Raw genomic sequence first — 23454 nt, 5'->3', positions numbered from 1 at the left:
TAGATATTTGGCAAATACCCTGAGAGCTGACACAAGGCCAAAAGGCTGAAAAGCGCATTTTTTTTTTTAATGCTGTGAGGAAAGTGGAGGCAAACAACTACAGAGGCACTCCGGAGGCAGAAGAGGGTGGGGAAGGCAGGGAAAGGGTGAACCTATATGCCTGCATCCACACAGCGGGAAGGGTAAGGCAGGGAAAGGGCGAGCCTATGTGCCTTTAAAGTGGGCTCCACTTAGCCACAACACCCCTGCTACAACTGGCAAAAGCACAGGAGCCACCCCAGGCAGATTCTTCAAGGAGTTGAATAAGCTGCGTCCAACCCTGCTAGGAGATAGAGAAATACTGGGAGGCAGATGGAGCTAGTTGTCCTAGAGGCACTATGATTTCAGTGTTCTCTGCTTGTATCATCTGCTGCTGCTGCTAAGGAAACTGAGTTTATCTCCTTTTTTTTGGAAAGGGCTTCCTCTCCCTGCCTAGACACTCTTCCCTTGAAGAGGCTAAGGTAACAGAGAACAGCAGAGAAAAAGCTGTCTCAGGGAGGATTGGGGGGGGGGGGGGTGACACCCCCGAGGCTAGACTAGATCCCCACGGACCACAGCCTCCATAGGACACGCAAGATGAAATCCCAGCAGCACAGAAGGGAAAGAAACCTAGCCAAATTAAAGAGAACGAGGAAAAAGGGAAAGAGACTGAAAGGCTCACCACCTTCCACCTGCTGGAGACTGAGAATACTAGATTTTTCTCTATCTAGCGAGGGCTCTTACTGACTCACTGTGTAGAGTCAGAATTCTCAGTCTCCACCTGCTGGAAGGTGTGCACAACCTATCAGTCATGATCTGGGCCAGTCCAGAGGAATGCTAAGGAATCTCTGATTTGTTCTAAATGTACTTACTAGGCGAGACGGAACCTAGCCTAACCGGCAGAAATGACCGTATCATTCTTTCAAATTTGGGAAGCAAAAGAGCGCATATTATTCGGGCCACTTGGGAGAGGGCTAAAAGAGAATATGAAGAAAAACTTTCTGTGGAGACAAAAAAACTCATAGCAACACCTTTTCAGGTTCATCAGAAGCAGAAAGCTTCTGAGGGAATCAGTAGAACCATTAGATCATGAAGGAGCAAAAGAGGCACTCAGGGAGGACAAGGCGACAGCAGACAGATCGTGCTTCGGTTTCCCTGCACTCATTGGAGATCATAGTTTCTATTTTAAGATCTCCGAGGTCTCCTTGGCCTAGACATATTCTTGATGCTAAACCAGGGTCTGTACTAGGTTCTATACAGTAAACTTCCAGGTAGTATTAAACCAAATTTCACTAGGTGCCCCCAACAGGGCTAACAGTCTTTGTAAGGACACAGCTTTTCAGTAGAACTAGGCATAAGAGATCAAAGGTTTTCTGTGCTGTAAACCAAAATGACTCTCACTTGTCATTTTCTCAGGAAGCTTTTCACACAATAGGGCTCAAGGGTGATAAATAGTACAGCAGAATCTTAAAGTCTCCCTTTACTTACTAAAGATGTACATTTCAGCTCAGATTATAGTTATTTTATTCAGAAAAAATTATATTCAGTCTGAGTGGTTTTATAATACTTTATACATTAAGAAGAGTTTGTAGAATGCATGGATTCTGCACCAAACTAGGAATGAAGTAGACCATCAAATAATAGGATTGTCTTCCAACAGAAATGCAGAATGTTTAGCCAGAAGCTCAACTCAAACAGTAAAAAATTTTGGCAGGAATTACCAAACCATGTAATGCTTGTTGGCCAGTCTAGAAAGTGCAGGCTGCATATGTCTCAGAAAGACCAGGTTTGTGTGGTAGTTGTGCACGAGGAAGGGTATATTTCAATGGAGAAATTGATGCGAGGGTTGGATGTAATCAAAATATAGCCTTAAGAAACATTCAAAAGCATAAGGAAACTGGCAGTATGAAAGATAGGTATTGATGTAGATGGTATAAGAAAATCAACAAGAGAGGATGGTGTGCTGCTCAAGATATCCTGGAGCAACAACAGATCACCTCTCAACTGTTCAGAAAATGGCAAGATAAATGATCAGTTGATGTTTGCATTGGAGTTGTAAGGAGAGGATGACTGGAATTTAGACTGAGAGGTAGCAGGGCAAGGACTAAGCCACTGTTGATAGATGACTAGAGGTGATGTATGGCATGGACAAAAAAATATTCCAGCTGGATCAAAAAAGAATGGGAGAAAGCGTTTAGTTCTGAAAGCACTTTCTACATCCTTGGAAATAAGGGAAAAACCATTTGTGAGAAGGTTCCCAGGAGAAAAATATAAACCACAGTGCCTGAATCTCTTGGTTAAGCATCCAACAAACAAAGATCTGGGGATGCATGGCAGACAGAGGAGTTGGAAAACTTCTAATCATTGATGGGATGGTCAATGCACACAAATACATTGAAATCCTCACCAAATGCATGCTACCATCAGCTCAGCAATTGTTTCTTGGAGATTAATTCTTCCCAAATGACAACGCTCCATGTCATTGAGCATAAACAGTGGCAGACTGGAAGAAAAAGAACAGGGAGATAATTGAATGGCCAGCAGTCTCCATATCTCAATCCAACTAAGAATTATGGTATAAGATTATCACTGGACAGCCAGTAAACACAAGAGAATTTATTTAGTCTCTAATGCTGCCTGGTACTGTCTCATCACTCAGGAACAACTTCTGAAGCTGGTGCACTCTATGCCAGAAAGATGCCAACAGATAAAGGACAATGGCTGGCTAATTAAGTATTAAAAGCTAAAACTGTTCAAATAGCCCTTTTCAAGGCCACAACAAATAAAAATTAATTCCTAGAAGAGATTACATCAACATGCCCAATAGCAGTTGTTTTAACTGCATTTCCGATACATGCATTTGTATTGCATGGCATTACAGTATAGACAGGTCCCCCCGGATCAAATAGCATCTGTGTTGACATTCTAATAGAAATTTGTCAGAAAGAATCCACAACTGAATTTTGATAGTAAGAATGTCATCTTGAAATTCTGAAAAAGAATTGGGATCCTGCCAGGTACTTGTGACCTAGATTAGCCACTGCTTGAAACAGAATATTGGGCTTCATTTGGGTCTGTCCCAATATGGCAATGTTTTATGTTCTTATAAATTTGCCATACTAGCACACAGTCCTAGTAAATTTGTTTTATGACAAGGTGATAAAGTTTTTCACAGCATTGTATATAGTCAGGGCTTAATATCTAGGATAATGGTCTGGAACACAATCTACCACTTCTTTCAGAATCCAGAGCAGCAGGGGTGTTCTGTTTCAGATAACCCTGCCCCCCCCCCCCCCCCCCCCCCCCATACACAGGAAAGATGACGACAGCCTGGAGCAGAAAAGAAAAAAGTGACACTAGCGCCTCTTCTCCTGTTGCTCTTGCCCCAACTCCATTTCCTTTTTCTCTACAATTAATTCCCAATACAAAGATAACTAATGACAGTCGTTACATCTAATTTGCAACCTAAAAACATTTAAATTATGATCAAAAGTGCCTTTGTGTTATCTCTTTAATAACATTCCACTAAAGCAGATCCACCGGCATACGAGCTAATGGTTTCTACATTATTGCACTTTAAAAATGAATTTGAAAATAAGTCAGGGGACAGAGACAGACACCCTGAAATCCTGACTGCATCCTTCGAACAGAAAGGCTACAACCCCCAAATAATCAACAAGAATATTGCTCCTCCCTCAAAACACCCAGGGAAAATCTGCGACAGTACAAAGAAAAAAAGCCACAGGCAGAATCCCCCTTATAGTGACACAACCCAGAGCTAGAAATCATAAAAGATCTGCAGCCTCTACTACAGGAGGATGAATTAATGAGAGATATTCCCATCCCACCAGTGCTGGCCTTCCGACAGCCACCGAACTTAAAACACAAGCTAATTAGAAGTTCCCCAACACAGACTCAAAAAGAAAAGAATGGCACACATCCTTGCAATATATCCAGCTGCAAACTATGCCAAAACATTTCACGACCCCATGGTCATTCACAAAGGAAAAATATTCAACATTAAGGAATCCTTCACGTGCTCATCTTCCAATGTGGTATATATCATTCAGTGTAAGAAATGCAACGAAGGCTGCTACATTGGAGAAACCAGTCAGATGCTAAAGAAGAGATTTAATTTACATAGACGCCATAGGACTCACTGCGGCACGGAAAAAAGTCCTTGGGGAGAAATTCAGACAATATATTTCTAGGCATTTAAACTAGAAGGCGGGGGTGGCATATGGAGGCAGTTCACTTCAAGGGGTTACCCCCCCCCCCCCCCAGCTAAAGCTGAAGACAAGATGCGTCAGTAGAAAAGAAAGCAATGAAAACAACAATCTTAGCAAATCACTTCTTACCAACGCAGCAGGAAGTGAGACTACACAACAAACTAAACAGAAGAAAAAAATTCCACAGAAATGTAGATGGAAAGCGATGACCACAAATGCTCGCAGTCTAAGCAATAAAGTTCATGACCTTCAAGCCCTGATGTTGGAGGCAGACTTAGACATTGTTGCAATCACAGAGACATGGCTCAATGGTTCCCATTCTGCAAACATACCAGGCTATAATCTATTTAGGAAGGATAGAGATGGTCGTAAAGGTGGAGGAGTAGCTCTGTATGTGAGAAATGATATTGCAGCGACTGAAATGGCAGGGACCTGGGGAAAGGAAGAAGCGATATCTATCTTCTTAAAAAGAGATAATAGAGGAGGTCACGTGATGCACTGAGAGCGCCAGCAGCATAGCTCCGGGATCCCCGCTCCTTGTTTTGCCTGAAAACAGCAACTAAATAAAATTCCGGCAGCCTCTGACCTGGTGAGTCGAAGCGGGAAGGTGTATGGACCAGTTCTAGTCTCCATGCCAGCGGGATCTACAAAAAGAAGTGTTCGGACCGAGAAAGGAAAATCGCCGCCTGTGCTAGCGGTATCCAAGATGGCGGACGGGGAGCCAGGAACGCATGCCGAGTTTTCGGAACGGCAGCTCGTGCAGATTTCAAAAGTGATCGAGCTAGCCTTAGAGCCCCGATTCGAATCCCTGGCAACCCAGTTGAGCAAAATGGATGCCAACATCGCGGAAATCTCGAAGCGCACGCAAGACCTAGAGCAACGAATGTCCGACATGGAAGACATGCGGGCCACAAGCGCGCCAAGATAGAGAGTTGGAAGCAAAGATCAATGTGCAGGCTGAGAAACTGGAGGACTTAGAAAATAGGACCCGCCGCTCCAATTTGAGGCTGGTAGGCATACCAGAGGCTGTGTCTGACAAAATACTGGGGCCCATGCTGGAAAATTGGCTACAAAAGGAGTTTGCACTCTCAGACAGCAGAGGGGGGCCTCTGCATCGAACGGGCACACAGGCTCAGGAGATTCCAAGAAGGCAAGAAGCCACGAGTTGTGATAATTAAAATACACAACTTCATACACAAAGAAGAGATCATGCATGGATACAAATTAAAAAGAGACACCCTGACATTTGAGGGAAATGCAATCCTGATTTTCCCAGATTATTCAGCAGGGATACAGGAGAAAAGAAGGAGATTCCACCCTATTTGTTCAACACTAGCAGAAAAGAAGATTCGTTTTGCTCTGTCCTACCCAGCAGTTTTAAAAATACAAATGCATGGGAAATGGACTGTCTTCTCATCAGAAAAGCTGGCAATGGACTTCCTGAACAAAGAATTAAGTGACCAGACACCACCCACATGAGGGAAGACAAGATGAGCTGAGAAGGTTGGATCACTTCTGAGAAAAAGTGCGGACTGTTGGACATTGAGAAGTAGAGAGTGAGTGCTGAATGACTGATTTTGTGGGTAAGATATGGATTAGATTGCTGTAAATAGGATTTGACTGGGAGAGGAGGGGGGATCCCAGCACACGAGTGACCCAGGTGACGCTTTATGGCGGCACACATAGTTGGCATTAGAGGAGGGGATAAAAGGGGGGGAGGGGGGGAGGAAGGGGGAGGGGATGGGGGAAAGTTCAAGCAATATAGTAGGGGTGTCCTGGTGGCGGGTAGGACCGTTGAGATCATGGGAGATAACCAGAAAGGAAGCGTGGGTCGCTGTCTCCTGGGAGTGGGGCTGGGCTCCTGGGGGATCTGATCAGAATGGATTCTATACAATATGCAATAGAGAATGGTGATGCCACATGCTAACCAGTTAATCAGAATTGTTTCCTGGAATGTCTCTAGCATCACATCCCCCATCAAAAGGTCTAAAATATTGGCCCAGCTTAAACATCACAAAGCAGACATCACATGCATACAGAAACTAAGCTAACTGATATTGAACACGAAAAAACTGAAACAACAGTGGGTGGGAGATTGTATTACTCCTCATCAGGAGGGAAAAGAAGCGGGGTAGCGGTCCTCATCAGGAAAGGGCTCCCATGCCATACAGAATTGATTCACTCAGATAAAAAGGGAAGGGTATTATTACTGAAAATAAATATACAGGGGCAGATGTTTTATTTGTGCACGATATATGGGCCTAACTCTTAAGCTTCCCCCTTTTTCCAAGAACTAATAGCACTGGGACTAAAGTACACTGATGCGCCATGGATTTGGGTGGGAGATTTTACGAAGTCATGGATCAGCAAGCCGATCGATCGGGAACGAGACGATCGGAAGAGAAGGAGGGGGTGCTAGACTCTATGTGCACGGCTTTAACCCTAGTGGACCCGTGGCGGCTGACCCATCCCCTCGCAAACGATTATACTCATCAATCTAAGGTCCACTAAACCTGGTCCCGACTAGATTACATATTAGTGGCCCATTCATTGTTCCCACGCATAACAGCAGCAGAAATAGGCCCCCTGGAGGTATCCGACCATTCGATAATTTGGGTGGATGTAGATTTTGCTGGCCCCGGGAAGTGGGACAGGTTATGGAGATTCCTGTCCTTTTTGTATAAAGATGAGAACTTTGGGAAGTACATTAAAGAGCAGTGGATGGCCTATGTGGATACCAATGCAGAATCCTGTGAATCCCCAATAGTGTTTTGGGAGGCATCGAAAGTGGTCCTTAGGGGCAGTATTATAGCATACATGAGCGCCAGGGGAAAGAGAATTGCAGCGGGAATAATCAGATTAGAGAAGGAGTTGAGACAGGCGAAAAAGAAATATCTGAAGACCCCATCGAAGGAGCATAGGAACGCCATGGTGGCAACTTCAGTGGCCCTCAACTCCTTTATACATGACCAGACAAAGAAAAGGCTGTGGGTGAGGGGGATGAGATTTAGACGATTTGGGAATAAAACGGGGAAGATGTTGGCACAGGTAGCCCGCGCACAGGAGCGGAAGAGGTTGATCACGTCAGTGATATCTTCTTCGGGAACCAGGATAAGGACCCCAGAGGGTATAGTGGAGGAGTTTCACGCATTCTTTACCAGGCTTTATGCAAAGGGGGGAGAGGAAGAAGAAACCCCGGTACAAGATTATATAGATGACGCAGGGATGCCCTCGCTGCCGCCCGGCGTCTGCGAAGGGCTCTCGAGACCTATACAGATGCAGGAGATACAACAGGTGCTTAAGTCATTGCCACAGGGCTCAGCGCCGGGGCCGGACGGCTACTCAGCAGAGTACTACAAAATCCTGCCAGCGGATTTTGGGGTGCCATTATTAGAATATTATGAGAAGGTGGTACAGAGAGGGAGTTTTACCAGGGGAGAGAACGAGGCCTGGATTACGCTAATACCCAAACCAGGGAAGCCAGAGGATCGTGTAGGTTCTTACAGACCCATATCGCTCATCAATGTAGACCTCAAGATTTTAGCCCGGGTACTGGCAAACAGGCTGGCACCTCACTTGACTACTTTGATAGGACAATATCAGGTAGGATTTGTAAGGGGGTGACATTCCGTGCTTAACGTATGGTACGGAAGGTCTTGTTAACTATTGCCCAATGCCGTGCAACAGATACTCGTCTTTTACTGGCAAGCCTTGATGCTGAAAAGGCTTTCGACAAAGTGAGATGGAGCTACTTATTTCGGGTACTGGAACATGTGGGGGTGTCGGGCTGGTATTTAGAAGCCGTGAAGGCTTTGTATGCGACACCCACAGCTAGATTGCTAGTAAATGGGAAGCGATCTGATCCATTGGAGATACAGGTCGGTACTAGGCAGGGTTGTCCCCTCTCCGCTGTTGTTTCTCCTGTACCTATAACCGCTTCTCCGTACGATTGAACAGGACCCCGGGATACAGGGGGTTACACTCCCGAGCCAAACGGTGAAAGTGTTGGCCTTCGCAGACGATCTGTTTTTGACGTTGACAAGGCCCCAAGAGTCACTAGGGCGACTGATCGAAGTAATTGAAGAGTTTGGGTTTCACTCTGGGTTTACACTGAACACTAGCAAGTCACTAGCCCTACCCTCAGAACCAGAGATAAGAGAGACATGGGAGGGACCCTTCCCAATGCAATGGGCGCAGGAGGCAATGACGTACCTGGGGGTGAAAATTCCACTTGATTTAACCCGCATATATGCATTAAATATGGAACCCTTAAAAAGAAAGGTGGAGAGTGCTTTGGGCAGGTGGCAGGCGCTTCCCATATCCTTGATGGACACGTGGCCTTATATAACATGATCTTGTTTCCAATTTGGGTCTACACCTTCCAAACGATGCCCATGTATCTTAGAGGAAGGGACGAGAAGTGGCTAAGGGGAAAACTAGCAAAATTTTTATGGCAGGGGAAGAGGGCCCGGATGACAATGCATAATGCAATGTTGCCCCGGGAGAAAGGAGGTCTGGGAGAGTTGGATTTGTGCCTGCTGTCAGTAGCTGGTGGGATTCGACATCTCTCCGACTGGTTCCGAAACACAGAATATTTTTCTCTTACACTATCTGAACTACACTGGTTTCAGGAACAACATTTTGCAAGCTGGTTACAAGCTCCCGGGGGACAGGCACAAAAGTTAGGTCCTGTAACCCCGATATTTCAACCTCTGAGACATGCCTGGAAATGGCTCTGTAAATTTTGCAGGCTTAACCAAGTAAGTTCCCCTATGCTACCCATTAGGGGGAATCCCCAATTTCCAGTGGGTAGTACTTCACGGGCCTTTCAGATTTGGGCAACAAAGGGAGTAAGATATGTGTACCATGTGGTGAATGAACAGGGAATAATAAAAACATTTGCGGAACTTTGTACAGAGTATAAACTACATGAGGCAGACTTGTTTGCATACTTACAGTTACAGCACTATGTGCGGACCTTGCCTAGAGAAACTTTGACAATGGAAACATGGGAGAAGTACAATGAACTACTGGGCTTGGACGCACAGGCCAGAGTCCCGCTGAAATATTTCCATGCACATTTGAGAGAACATACTAAACTAGCAAATTATTCTGTGGTGTTACAACAGTGGAAATCAGAACTTGGAGTACAACTCACACAGGAACAATTGGAAATGTGCATTAAGCGGATCTATAAATTAACTGAGAATGTATGCTGGCGGGAAACTCAATATAAATTTATTTTTCGATTGTACATATCACCGCATAGAGCATACAGAGCCACGCTGAGAGACACTGACTCCTGCCCGAAATGCGCCCGCACAAATGCACACCTGGGCCACATGTTCTGGTCCTGCCCAAAGATACATGGTTTTTGGAAAAACTTGGCGGAGCATGTATCGGACATGTGGGGAATTCGATGGCACCACTCTCCCAAACAACTTTCCATGTATTTACTGTTCAGGGCCAAGCGCCGACTGGCATAAGGCGTTCCTCCAGAGGTCAACCCTGATGGGGAAGAAACCAATCCTACAAGTGTGGCTGACAGAGGAGCAACCCACAGTCAGTTGTTGGAGATCGTTGATGATACAAATGTGTGCTTTGGAACGGCATAGCATTACGGACCTGGCATCAGAGGCAGGAGACCTGTTCTGCAAAATTTGGTCCCCCTACTGGGACACCCTGACACCAGCTGCTAGGAGCAAATTTTAAATGCTTGAACTGGGGGAGGGGGGAGGCAGGGGAAGGGTGGGAAGGGAAGGGAGAAAATCTGGGAAAGTTGAATACGAAGTGTTAACACACATGGTTGTAGCATGAGATGTTATTTGTAAGCACTGTGTTTCGAAAACAATAAATATGATTATTAAAAAAAAAAAGAAAAAAAAAAAAAAAAAAGAGAGAGATAATAGAACTTCTGTCCACGTGGGTGTTGTCTACAGACCTTCGACACAATTGGAGGAACTAGATAAAGATCTGATCGCAGATATTCTAGTTTTCAACATTTTTATTGATGACAATCAGAGTTAGACATATTCCACATCTGGCCTTAATAACATGGCCACAACATAACATACTTAACAAAAGGCTAGTGCTTAAGTCTGTCATCAATTTTTCTTTTTTCCCTTTTCATCCCCCCCCCCCCACCACCCCTCCCCCCCTCCCCCTCCCTCTCGTGCCCCAGGGCTTGGACTCTGATAGTCCTAGGGCACCCCCCCCTCCCCCCCTAGTGAAGCCATATATATATCGTTTGGACGCTCTCTGGGATTCCTTATAGTATCCTCTTACCCTTTATTCAGAAGCAAGCTTCGCCCCTTAGAACTCAATGTCTGTAAATAGGGGCCCCAAATCTGTGTAAACCGTGCTAAGCTCTTCGGGGACCCCTTAGCCCCCCTGGCTTCCCAAGTAGCCAACAAATGTACTTGATTTCTCCAATGCCAGTAGGCTGGCACCTCCGGTACCGTCCAGTATTGTAAGATGCTTTTCTGGGCCACCAAGCACATTTTACGGCTCAGGATCCGAGCTGTCTTGGAACACCTACCAAATGCCCCTTGCGTGTTCAGCACAAAGTGTTCCCAGGATCCTATCACAGGGGTCCCCAATATTTGAGTTAAGAATTTAGTAATCTCCCCCCAGAAAGCCTTCACTCCGGGGCATGCCCAGAAGGCATGATATAATGTGTGTGGGTAATGGCCGCACTTAACACATGTGGCCCCTTGCAGAAAATCTACATGAGCCAGTTGTTGACCCGACATATAGGCCCGTAGAACAACTCTATACCCACTTTCCCGGAGTCTCTCGTCCTGGGTGATGGCTGGGATTCCCTGCAATGTGAGCCCCACATTCCATCCCGTTAATGTTGTCCCCGATTCCTGTTCCCATTTTTGCTTGATTTCTGTAAAGTTTTTAGGGGGCTTGCGCCTAATCAAAGCTCTATAGAGCGCTGACACTGACAGTCCCGTGGCTTCCATTTCCCCGAAAAAATCTTGTAGTTTGCTTCCCAATCGTTGCCGTAGCAGGTCTGGATCTAATGCTGAAATGTAATGCTTAACTTGGACATACGCAAACCTAGCCCCCCAAGCCACCCCGATCCGAGACTGTAGTTCCTCGTACCCTATTAAATTCCCCTCTTCACTTAATAGGTGTTCAATCTTGGTTATTCCCATCCGCTCCCACTCCAAGAACGTTGGGTTATCTAGGCCTGGTAGGAAAGCTGGATTCCCCCTGAGAGTCAGCTGATCTGAAGTCGAGGGACTCCCCCCCACTGCCTGTGTTAGTCCCTTCCATGCCTCTCGAATGGACTGTAGCATCACACTTTTCCTCAGGCAAAGTGGGAGTTGCTTACGTGTAAGATGTAATAACGAAAAAAGTTCATATGGAGCAAAGAATTCCCTTTCCATTTTTATGGGGGTGTAAATGCAAGTTTGTGTGAACCAGTCCCCTAAGTGTCGGGCCAGGCAAGCCTGATTATATAAAGACAAATCCGGTATCCCCATACCACCCCGTCTCCATCCTCCTATCATGTATTTATATCGCAGTTTAGGTTTCTTCCCCGCCCAGCAGAATTTACTGAAAGACTTATGTATATTTTTCAAGTCTTTGCTTGTCAGTCGGATTGGTAATGTCTGTAACAGATACAGCCATTGTGGGAAGAGGACCATCTGTATCAGATTCACCCTTCCCCTCAGCGATAGGGGAAGAGGGCCCCACTTCTCCAGCTGCTTCTTAGTACCCTCCATAAAAGCCGTATAATTTATAACATGCAACTTCCTCAAGTCCAGGGTCAGCCTAATTCCCAGATATTTAAACGCTTCCTCCGCCCAACTCAAGGGAAAGTCTCCACCCATCTTGCGCTTCACTTCCGCGGATGATGCTAGTGCCTCTGATTTAGTTAGATTTAAACGTAGGCCTGCAAAATCACCATATTCCTTTATAATTTCCATTAAGGCCGCAAAAGAGGCCTGTGGATCTGTTAACAGTACCAGTAGATCATCCGCAAAAGCCGCTATTTTAAATTGAGACGACCCTACCTCTATCCCCTTTACCGATGGTATATCTATAATATCCCGAATCAATGGGTCTAGAGTCAGTACAAATAAAAGGGGGGACAGCGGACATCCTTGTCTCGTTCCCCTGAATATCGGAAAGGTTCTTGATTCCATTCCATTTACCAAAATCCTGGCCTGAGGGGAATGGTATAGGGCCCGTATCGCTGACATAAACCGCCCGGTAAAGCCATATGCCTCAAGTGTGGCAAACAGGAAATCCCAATGGACCCTGTCGAACGCCTTTTCAGCGTCGAAGCTTATAAGTAAGGACGGTGTCCCTTTCCTACCCCTTGTCTCCAATGCTGTTAAGATTTTCCGTAGGTTTTTTGCCACTGTTCGCCCCTCCACGAAACCCACCTGCGTCTCATGTACCAGCTCCGGCAACACCCTTGCCATACGGTTAGCCATGAGCTTAGCCAGTATTTTCGCCTCTACATTTAGCAGAGAGATTGGCCGGTACGATCCTGGTTGCTCTGGGTCTTTACCTGTTTTTGGCAGCACTACAATCTGCGCCAACGCCAAATGAGGCGGCAGTTCCTCCTTGTCGATTATTCTGTTAAAATACTGAGTCAGGGTTGGTATTATGTCCTCCCCCATCATCTTATAAAATTCTATCCGTAATCCGTCCGGACCGGGCGCTTTGAGTAATTGGCTCCTCGCTATTACCACCGCTACCTCTTCCTCCTGCACAGGACGATTTAACTCCTGCACATCTTGCTGTCTCAGGGAGGGCAAATTAAGATTGTTCAGATAATTAATCCCTTGGAGCCCCTGGTCCAAAGGGCGATCATACAGCTGCCTATAAAACCCAAGGAAAACCTCACAAATAGCCTCATCTGTCCGCACTTTCCCTCCTTGACCATCCTTTAACTGGAGCACCCTACCTCCCCCCCCTTTTGGGCGCGCCAATCTGGCCAATAAGCGACCTGTCTTATTTCCATACTTGTACAGCTGGTATTTATAATAGGTTAAGGATTTGGTGGCTCTTTGGTGTAACAGCTCATTGAGTGCCACTTGTAATTCCAGTAGTCGCATTCTATGCTCCCTCTTATGCGTTCGACCAAACAGTTGCCTGGCCCTACACATCTGGGTACTTAATCTCAGTATTTCCCTGTTCCGCGCTGAGTGCGCGTAATGTGTGTAGCTAATTACTTCCCCACGGAGCACCGCTTTCGCGGCATCCCAGAACAATACCGGACTATCCCTATGTTCCCTATTTGATGACTCATATGCTCGCCAGCACTCCCTAAGCTTCTCTCTCAACCCCACATCTCTATACATCTCCACTGGGAATCTCCACGAACCATGTCTATGAGCCCTGGGTCCCATCTCCCAGTCCATGCTCACCCAGGCATGATCTGAGATTGTATACGGTCCAATTTCCGTTTTAGTTATTTTGCCAAATAAATCTTGTGAAGTTAGGATGTAATCGATTCGTGCCTGGGTGTCATGTGCACGGGAGAGGTGCGTATAGTCCCGTTCCATGGGGTGCAGAGTTCGCCAGATATCAATCAAATCTAATAGGTTCCCCAATCTTTTTAAGCCTTTGTTTGATGCCCCCAAGTCGCTGCGAGCCTCTTGAGAACAATCAAGCTGGGGGTCCCACACCGTATTAAAGTCTCCGCCCACTACTACCGGTACTCCTGGGTGATCCGCTAGGTGTCCCAGTACCTCTTGATAAAACTTCTTATCGTATTGGTTGGGGGCATAAATATTCCCGAGTAAGATTTTTTGACCCTTGCTCTCCATTTCCACCACCACATATCTCCCCCCCTGATCCACATATATGGGTTTGATCGCTGCTGCTACCCCCTTACGAATTAACACCGCCACCCCCCTTTTCTTCCCTTGGGCTGCCGCTGCCACGCATTCCCCCACCCACCACGTTTTTAATTTAGCATGTTCCGCCTGACTGAGATGGGTTTCTTGTAATAGAGCTATATCAACCTTATGCCTCTGTAAATGCTGTAAAATTTTTGTTCTTTTTATTGGGGAGTTAATGCCTCCCACATTCCATGTTACCAACTTTACCATATGTGTGATGTTTTGAGACACTCAAGTATATCATCCCTATAACGAGACTCGAGCAGGCGTCCCAGCCTCCGCCCCCCCAAGCCCACGTTCGTCTTCCCAAATATAGTCCACTTGCCTCTTAGCCTTCTGCAGATTTGTTTGCCCCTTAAACGTCCGTCTTCATATCGTGTTAAATCTTGATAAACTCCACTATTCCCCGGACTCCCCTTCCCCCTCCCTCCCCCCCTCCCCCCACCCCCTTTCTGTACCCTACCCCCCAGTTCCCTTGCTCCCTGTGTGGGAACCATCACGTGTAGACACCCCCTCCCCCCCTTCCCATTTTCTCAGATTCCCCCATAGGCTCCTAACTTCCCCTTCCAATTTTATATCCCTATTCCTCATCACATCCCCCAACCGTAATCAGGTTTTATCCCTCTTATACAACAAAACATTGTCAACTGATCAACACTTAAACATTAATGTTCCCAAACCCATCTTTAACTCATTGTCCCCATTTCGTAGCTTACACTTCCCAAACCTATGCATTCAGGTCACTGTCCTCCATTTTGATTGTAGTTCCTGCCAGCACGTGTTCCACCCTCCATTCAGGTCTCCGCGCCTTCTTCTGCTTTATCCGCAAGCTCTGTTTCCAGTTGGGTCACAAAGTCCTTCGCCTCCTCAGCTGACCCAAATGACCTTGTTGTCCCCTTATATGTTACCCTCAGAGTAGCCGGATACGTTAAAGTAAACCGCACCTTCATGGCATACAGTTTAGTACACAGGCTTGAAAACGCTCTCCTCTTCCCTGAGACTCCAGCTGAATAGTCTTGAAAACACAGGACTTTTTTATTTTCATATGTTAGGGCACCCTCGGATCTTGAGGCCTGAAGGATATATTGCTTGTGAGCAAAGTTCAACACTTTCATTATAATCACTCGCGATCTGGAGCCCTCTGCCTGGCGGGGACCTATGCGATGTGCTCTCTCTATTCTGAGGGGGCCCATACTGGCAGGAAAGTCAATTTTGTCTGTCAGCCATTGTTCCATCGTCTTTGCCAGATCTTTTCCCCCCAGGGCCTCTGGGATCCCCACCAAGCGCAAGTTATTTCTCCTGGATCGATTCTCCAGGTCTTCTACTTTTTGCTCCAGGTCCAACAGCCTTTTCTTGAGGCTTTTCTGCTCTCCCTCCACTTCCGTTACTCTGTCCTCCACCTGGCTGGTTCTGGTCTGAAATGCCACACATTCTCGGGTCAAGTCATCCATGTGCGCCTGCAGCCTCTCCAGTTTTGTATCTAGCGGTGTCAGCCGCCTCTCCAACATCTCCTCCAACACCGCGGTCATCTCCGAGGTTATCTCCGCGACCCACGCGGAGGCAACAGAAGAACCGGCGCTTTGCATCGGAGACGCCATCTTGGCTTCCGCCGGTTTATTTCTGAGCTTCTCTTTTTGCGCCGCTTTCGATGCCATTTCGTGGCTCCCGCTTCTCCCGCTTGACTGCACGGCGTTCCGCTCGTTGCCCGCTTTCAAATTATTGGTTTTGGGATTTTTATGTTCGGTTCAATGCGCATGGGGAGAGTTCAGGGGCCGGAGAGTTCTTTACATGCGACCTCTCTCCGGCATGGCGTCACGTGATCTCGATCGCAGATATTCTAAAGTTGGGAAAGAAGAGAGAGAGGTGCTGTTGCTGGGAGATTTCAATCTGCCGGATGTAGATTGGAAGGTTCCATCTGCGGAATCGGAAAGAAGTAGAGAGATCGTGGATGCTTTTCAATGTGCTCTGCTCAAACAAATGGTGACGGAACCCACAAGGGAGGGAGCGACGCTGGATCTGGTGCTCACAAATGGGGCTAGTGTGTCAAATGTCCGAGTGGGTGCCCACCTGGGAAGCAGTGACTATCAAACGGGTTGGTTTGATATGACAGCTGAAGTGAAAGGCGGCCACTCAAAACTCAAAGTCCTGGATTTCAAGCGTACTGACTTTAGTAAAATGGGGGAATACCTGAGGAAGGAGCTGATAGGCTGGAGGACGAATGAGAAGTGGAAGGACAGTGGTCCAGGCTGAAAAAAAGCTATAAATAGGGCCACAAACCTTTATGTAAGGAGAGTAAATAAAAGCAAGAGAAAAAGGAAACCGATACGGTTCTCCAAGCAAGTGGCTGAGAAAATAAAGGCTAAAGAGTTGGCACTCCTGAAATACAGAAAAACTCAGAGGAACATGGAGAGGAATACCAGGTGAAACTGAAAGAAGCCAAGAGAGAGATACGTCTGGAGAAAGCACAAGAACAAACGGCTAAGGAGGGATGACAAAAATTTCTTCAGGTATATTAGTGAAAGGAGGAAGCCTAAAAAGGGAATTGTGAGACTGAAAGATGCTGCGAAACGCTATGTAGATAATGATGAAAAAGCAAATTTGCTAAATAGATACATTTGTTCTGTTTTCACAAGAAGAAAATCCTGGAGAAGGACCACAATTGACTGGCAAAAGCACAAACAAGAATGGAGTGGATATTGCACCGTTCACAGAAGAGTGTGTGTATGAACAACTTGAAAATCTAAAGATGGCCAAAGCCATGGGACCGGACAGGATCCACCCCAGGATATTGAGGGAGCTCAGAGAGGTTCTGGTGGGTCCTCTTAAAGATTTGTTTAATAAATCCTTGGAGACGGGAGAAGTTCCGTGGGATTGGAAAACGGCGGATGTGGTCCCTCTTCACAAAAGTGGTGATAGGGAAGAAGCTGGAAATTACAGGCTGGTAAGTCTCACTTCGGTTATTGGAAAAGTAATGGAAGCGATGCTGAAGGAAAGGCTAGTGAATTTCCTGAAAGCCAATAAATTGCAAGATCAAAGGCAACATGGTTTTTACCAAAGGTAAATCGTGCCAAACGAATCTCATTGAATTCTAAGATTGGGTGACGGGAGAATTGAATCAGGGACGTGCTATAGATGTAATCTAGCTTTTGACACGTTTCCCCACAGGAGGCTCTTGATAAACTTGACAGGCTGAAAATAGGACCCGACGTGGTGAACTGGATTAGGAACTGGTTGACGGACAGACGCCAGAGGGTGGTGGTTAATGGAATTCGCCCGGATGAGGGAAAGGTGAGTAGTGGAGTGCCTCAGGTATCGGTGCTGGGCCGATTCTGTTCAATATATTTGTGAGTGACATTGCCGAAGGGTTAGAAGGTAAAGTTTGCCTTTTTGTGGATGATACTAAGATTTGTAACAGAGTGGACACCCGGGAGGGAGTGGGAAACATGAAAAAGGATCTGCAGAAGCTAGAAGAATGGACTAAGGTTTGGCAATTAAAATTCAATGCGAAGAAATGCAAAGTGATGCACTTGGGGAGTAGAAATCCACGGGAGACGTATGTGTTAAGCGGTGAGAGTCTGATATGTACGGTCGGGGAGAGGGTGATAGTATCTGAGGATCTGAAGGCGACGAAACAGTGTGACAAGGAGGTGGCCATAGCTAGAAGGTTGCTAGGCTGTATAGAGAGCGGTGTGACCAGCAGAAGAAAGGAGGTGTTCATGTCCCTGTATAAGTCGTTGGTGAGGCCCCACCTGGAGTATTGTGTTCATTTTGGAGGCCATAGCTTGCTAAGGATGTAAAAAGAATTGAAGCGGTGCAAAGAAAAGCTACAAAAATGGTATGGGATTTGCGTTACAAGACGTATGAGGAGAGACTTGCTGACCTGAACGTGTATACCCTGGAATGGGTGATATGATACAGATGTTCAACTATTTGAAAGGTATTAATCCGCAAACGAAACTTTTCCAGAGATGGCAAGGCGGTAGAACTAGAGGACATGAAATGAGATTGAAGGGGGGCAAACAAGAAAAATGTCAGGAAGTATTTTTTCACGGAGAGTGGTGGATACTTGGAACGCCCTCCTGCGGTAGGTGGTGGAGATGAAAAAGGTAACAGAGTTCAAAAATGCGTGGAATAAACATAAAGGAATCCTGTTCAGAAGGAATGGATCCTCAGAAGCTTAGCGGAGACTGGGTGGTAGAGCCGGTGGTGGGAGGCGGGGCTAGTGGTGGGCAGACTTCTACAGTCTGTGCCCTGAAAAAGGCAGATGCAAATCAAGGTTAGGTATACACATAAAGTAGCACATATGAGTTTATCTTGTTGGGCGGACCGTACAGGTCTTTCTCTGCCGTCATCTACTATGTTACTATGAAAAATGCCAGTATCAATAAAGATGTCACGCCTGTGGGGCAGCACTTTACAAAACCAGAACACTGTACCAGTGACTTCATGGTAAGAATCTTAAAAGGGAACTTTAAAACAATACAGGAATGTAAGACCTTTGAAGTCAGAATGATTAAATATTTTGACACCCACCAGACAGGACTTAAAGATCTGGGTTTTCTAGCACATTATAAACCATAAAATTGTACTGCTTTGTCACCCTCCTTTCTCCATGCATATCCCCCTGTCCCTCTTCCTGTCTCTCACCTATCCACCCCCATCCTGTTAGACTGTCACTGGAATGCTTTGATGTTTCACTTATATACTGTGATCTACCAACATTTGCTTATTTCCGATCTGATGAAGGGCAACCTTAGAAAACTAATCAAGAAATGTATTAAGTTATGTCCAATAAAAAAGGTATCTTATTTTCTTTTCCATGTTTTATTTCTATTGATTACCTTTAAAAGTGGACTAACAGGCTACCACAGCTCTCTACTCGAAAATAAGTCTAAAACTAATCTTCTACTGAAGTGTCCACAAATATCAAGGTCATCTTTTACAATTATCAGCTCCCGAAAAGAGACACTATATTCAATAAACCAAAATGCATTTTTACTGGGCAACAGTTTTATGTTTTAAATGATTATATTAACTAAAATGAATATAAGCTGTAAAGAAAACAGCAACTTTAGTAAAAGGGTGAAATTTTTAGAGTGTGAGACACGGTTGGATAATTATCACACTAAAATAAAGACAAAAGGGAAAAACGAGGCTTTTCAATATCTACACCACTAAACTCAACATCCACTAAAACTTTAAAGTTAATTAAACGCTAGTATCAAATCGGAGGTCGAACTGGTGGTGCCACTGAAGTTAGTTAAAGCCTAGTATCGAACCAGGAGGTCGAAATGGTGCCAAAGCGGTGCAATAGTTTCTCCCAGATCTCATCATCTGTATACACGTGCGTGCTGCCAAGACTAAACAACCCACACAGCTGTCATTATACATTAGCTCACGACCAGTCCAGAGAACTATAACCTCACATAAACTCCACATTTCTCAATCAAAAGCAGGCAGTGGGGGGGAACCACCTCCGCAACGAGTCACTCTTTTTACGCAGCAGCGATAACAAACGTTGGTGATCCTGAGCGGAAGGTGGGAATACCGGCTGTATCACACACACACACACAGGGGCTCCTAACAGTCTCTGCACTCGCATCTAACCCCAATCTCTTCTTTATTTATTGCATTTGTATCCCACATTTTTCCTCCTCTTCGCAGGCTCAATGTGGCTTACAACACATCATGAATGATGGAAATATATAAGAAAATAGACATTTAGTATTACAGAAGGATCTTGGGTAACATTATAGTGAAAAAAAAACCATGATCGTAGTATAACAAGCAGATGTTATAAGACAATTCTGGACGTATGTGGAGGAGTTCACATTTGTTGATCTTTCTAGTTCCGTCACTTCCAACGGGCGCAAAAGCTTCAGGACCACAAAATCGGTGGTCACTGCACGGCGAAGGACCCTATCGGGGGCACGTTTAAAGGCGAGGGAGGTCTTATTGTAGCCTCGGTTTTGAACCAGCAGCGCAAGAGAAGGGAAGTCCGTTCCCCTTGCTATTTTTCTTGGTCGACCCTGTAGGGACGCATTTTCTTCCGGTGGTGGAGCCTGACCTTATAAAGGCCTGAGTCTTCCTTCCCACCTCCGGGCCCCGCATCTGACCCCAGTCACTCGCAACAAGTTATTTTATCCGTTTAACTCCCCTTTTTGTCCCCCCTCTCACGCTACAGACTGCAGTGCAGGCAGACGGGACGAAAGTTTGACCGGCTTCTTCATATACAGCCCCCCCCCCCCCCGACCATTAAAAAAAATAAAAGTCCTATAAACCCCCACCAACCATGAAGTTTCAAAACCACAAGGAGGAAACGACGATGAAGTCTAAGGGGGAGGTTCTGCTCCAGTTTCGGCTACTAGGACAGCTTCAAATCCGTGCTCAAAGCCCACCTCGTCAATGTCGCTTTCGGCACCTAACCCCATTGGACCTCTAGCCAGGTTATCACTAGAAATCAAACGAAATAAAACATGGAAAAGGAAATAAGAGGATACCTTTTTTTATTGGACATAACTTAATACATTTCTTGATTAGCTTTCGAAGTTATGTCCAATAAAAAAAGGTATCCTCTTATTTCCTTTTCCATGTTTTATTTCGTTTGATTTCTAGTGATAAACCTTAAGAGTGGACTAACACGGCTACCACACCTCTCTACATGTAGAACCCCAAAGAATAGCAAGATTCTGGAACCCTAAAGAGTAACAAGATTCCAGGCAGAATCTCAAAGAGTAGCAACGTTCCACGCAGAACCCCAAAGAACAGCAAGATTCTGGAATGCTAAAGAGTGACAAGATTCCAGGCAGAATCTCAAAGAGTAGCAGCATTCCATGTAGAACCCGATCTGACGAAGAAGGCCAACCTTCAAAAGCTAATCAAGAAATGTATTAAGTTATGTCCAATAAAAAAGGTATCCTCTTATTTTCTTTTCCATGTTTTATTTCGTTTTGATTTCTAGTGATAAACCTTAAGAGTGGACTAACACACTCCTCTACCTCTAGCCAGGAAATCTAGACTGCCCCCAATTTGATTGACTGCACTTTTTTTTGTCCTTTAGATTGTAAGCTCCTCTGAGCAGGGACCGTCCTTCTTTGTTCGATTGTACAGCGCTGCGCTTTAGAAACGTTAAATAGTAGTAAATGGGAAGCTGAGGAGAGCTTAAAGATCATTTCGTCCCTCGGCCCCAGGCGCTGGAAGAAGCCTCTCTGGCACCCTTCGGAGCGGACCGACACACACCACACACCAACTGCCACTCCCGTCACCAAAGTTCCCAAAGCTCTTCTTACCTCGCCGTCCACTGCCATCTTCTGCCACGGGTCCGCCAGCTGTGCCAACGGCATCTTCTTCGCGCTTGTTTTAAAAACGCGACCGGTCAGAGAGGGTTTAGGTGGGGGAGGGGGAGAATAAATGACCCTCGAGGAGTAGGAAACGTTGACGAAAAAAAAAAAAAAACCCGAGTTGGGGACGGATATCTTAAACCGTATTGTCGGTTCTCGAAGAGTTTAGGCGGCCGTTTTTCTCTTTCACGGCACTCCTCCTGTTAAAAAGGCAGAACGGGGTTCCCCAGATATCCCGTTGTTGTATACACACGCGCTTCCTCGTCTTACTCTCTTTTTTTTTACTTCCGCTCACAATATGGCGCCTAAGCGATACCTGTCCGTCAAAACGAGGCTTGCCGAGCGTCACGGTGACGTCGCGGCCAGGGGCGGAGCCGAGGGGGGAAATCAGTGCAACAGGTGGGCCCGTGACCTGACTGACCTGGTGACCTGCTGCCCTGTTGTAAACTCTTCGGCGGTACATCCGGTAGCCATCTTGCTCGACTAGCGATAGGAAGGAATGGCGGCGCGTGCTGCTGCCGGAGGCGGTTTAGGCAGCGTTTCAGTCGGCTGAAAACCGGAAACGTCAACGAACCGCAGCGACGTTACCTATATAGGCCTCGGACGTTCGGCATACACGATTTAGAAATAATCACTTGCTTTCAGAGCTCCTAAAAGGGAAAGGTTCGCTGAAGAAAAGAGAGAACATTTTAATCTAACTGTACTGCTGCTTTTTTTTTCTCTTTTAATTAGATTGTACGCCGCCCAGATGGGTGGGATAGAAAGTCTTTAGTAAACTTATTACCAGACGTTCAATACCGCCTTGACAGGCTGGAGCGGCGGTACTTTTTTAATGATCATAGAATATCAATGATACGCTTTGATGTCCCCATGCATACCTCCTACCCACCCCCATCCTCCCACCCTGTCAGACTGTCATAGTAATGCTTGAAGGTTTTCACTTATATACACTGTCAGCTAGCACATTTGCTTATTTCCGATCTGACGAAGAAGGGTGACCTTCGAAAGCTAATCAAGAAATGTATTAAGTTATGTCCAATAAAAAAAGGTATCATCTTATTTTCTTTTCCATGTTTTATTTTGTTTGATTTCTATAGATTCTACATGGAATGTTGCTATTCCACTAGCAACATTCCATGTAGAAGTCGGCCCTTGCAGATCACCAATGTGGCCGCGCAGGCTTCTGCTTCTGTGAGTCTGACGTGCAGGACGTCAGACTCACAGAAACAGAAGCCTGCGCAGCCTTCTACATGGAATGTTGCTAGTGGAATAGCAACATTCCATGTAGAATCTCCAATAGTAGCAACATTCCATGTAGAATCTCCAATAGTAGCAACATTCCATGTAGAATCTCCAATGGTATCTATTTTACTGTCATAGTAATGCTTGAATGTTTTCACTTATATACACTGTCAGCTAGCACATTTGCTTATTTCCGATCTGAGGAAGAAGGGCAACCTTCGAAAGCTAATCAAGAAATGTATTAAGTTATGTCCAATAAAAAAGGTATCATCTTATTTTCTTTTCCATGTTTTATTTTGTTTGATTTCTATAGATTCTACATGGAATGTTGCTATTCCACTAGCAACATTCCATGTAGAAGTCGGCCCTTGCGGATCACCAATGTGGCCGCGCAGGCTTCTGCTTCGTACGTGCAGGACGTCAGACTCACAGAAACAGAAGCCTGCGCAGCCTTCTACATGGAATGTTGCTAGTGGAATAGCAACATTCCATGTAGAATCTCCAATAGTAGCAACATTCCATGTAGAATCTCCAATGGTATCTATTTTACTGTCATAGTAATGCTTGAATGTTTTCACTTATATACACTGTCAGCTAGCACATTTGCTTATTTCCGATCTGACGAAGAAGGGCAACCTTCGAAAGCTAATCAAGAAATGTATTAAGTTATGTCCAATAAAAAAGGTATCATTTTATTTTCTTTTCCAAGTTTTATTTTGTTTGATTTCTATTGATAACCTTAAGAGTGGACTAACA

The 23454-nt window shown here is 45.6% G+C and overlaps 1 protein-coding gene across 4 annotated transcripts in view; it reads right to left on the bottom strand.

The window, feature by feature from the left end:
• Positions 1-21731, bottom strand: part of RPS6KA3 (ribosomal protein S6 kinase A3) — a 209217-nt gene extending 187486 nt beyond the window's left edge. For 3 of the 4 annotated variants that reach the window (XM_030202258.1, XM_030202262.1, XM_030202259.1), the window contains exon 1: positions 21406-21731. In XM_030202258.1, coding sequence (XP_030058118.1) covers positions 21406-21459 — 54 coding nt within the window. In that variant the 5' untranslated portion in view covers positions 21460-21731. Of the gene's footprint in view, positions 1-2425; positions 2484-21405 lie in introns of those variants that run through there. The other variant, XM_030202260.1, reaches the window with a different exon arrangement.
• Positions 21732-23454: the final 1723 nt, after the last annotated feature.

Source organism: Microcaecilia unicolor, chromosome 4, assembly GCF_901765095.1.
Source record: "Microcaecilia unicolor chromosome 4, aMicUni1.1, whole genome shotgun sequence".
Classification (NCBI taxonomy): Eukaryota; Metazoa; Chordata; class Amphibia; order Gymnophiona; family Siphonopidae; genus Microcaecilia; species Microcaecilia unicolor.
This window is presented reverse-complemented; position numbering and strand designations above follow the sequence as displayed.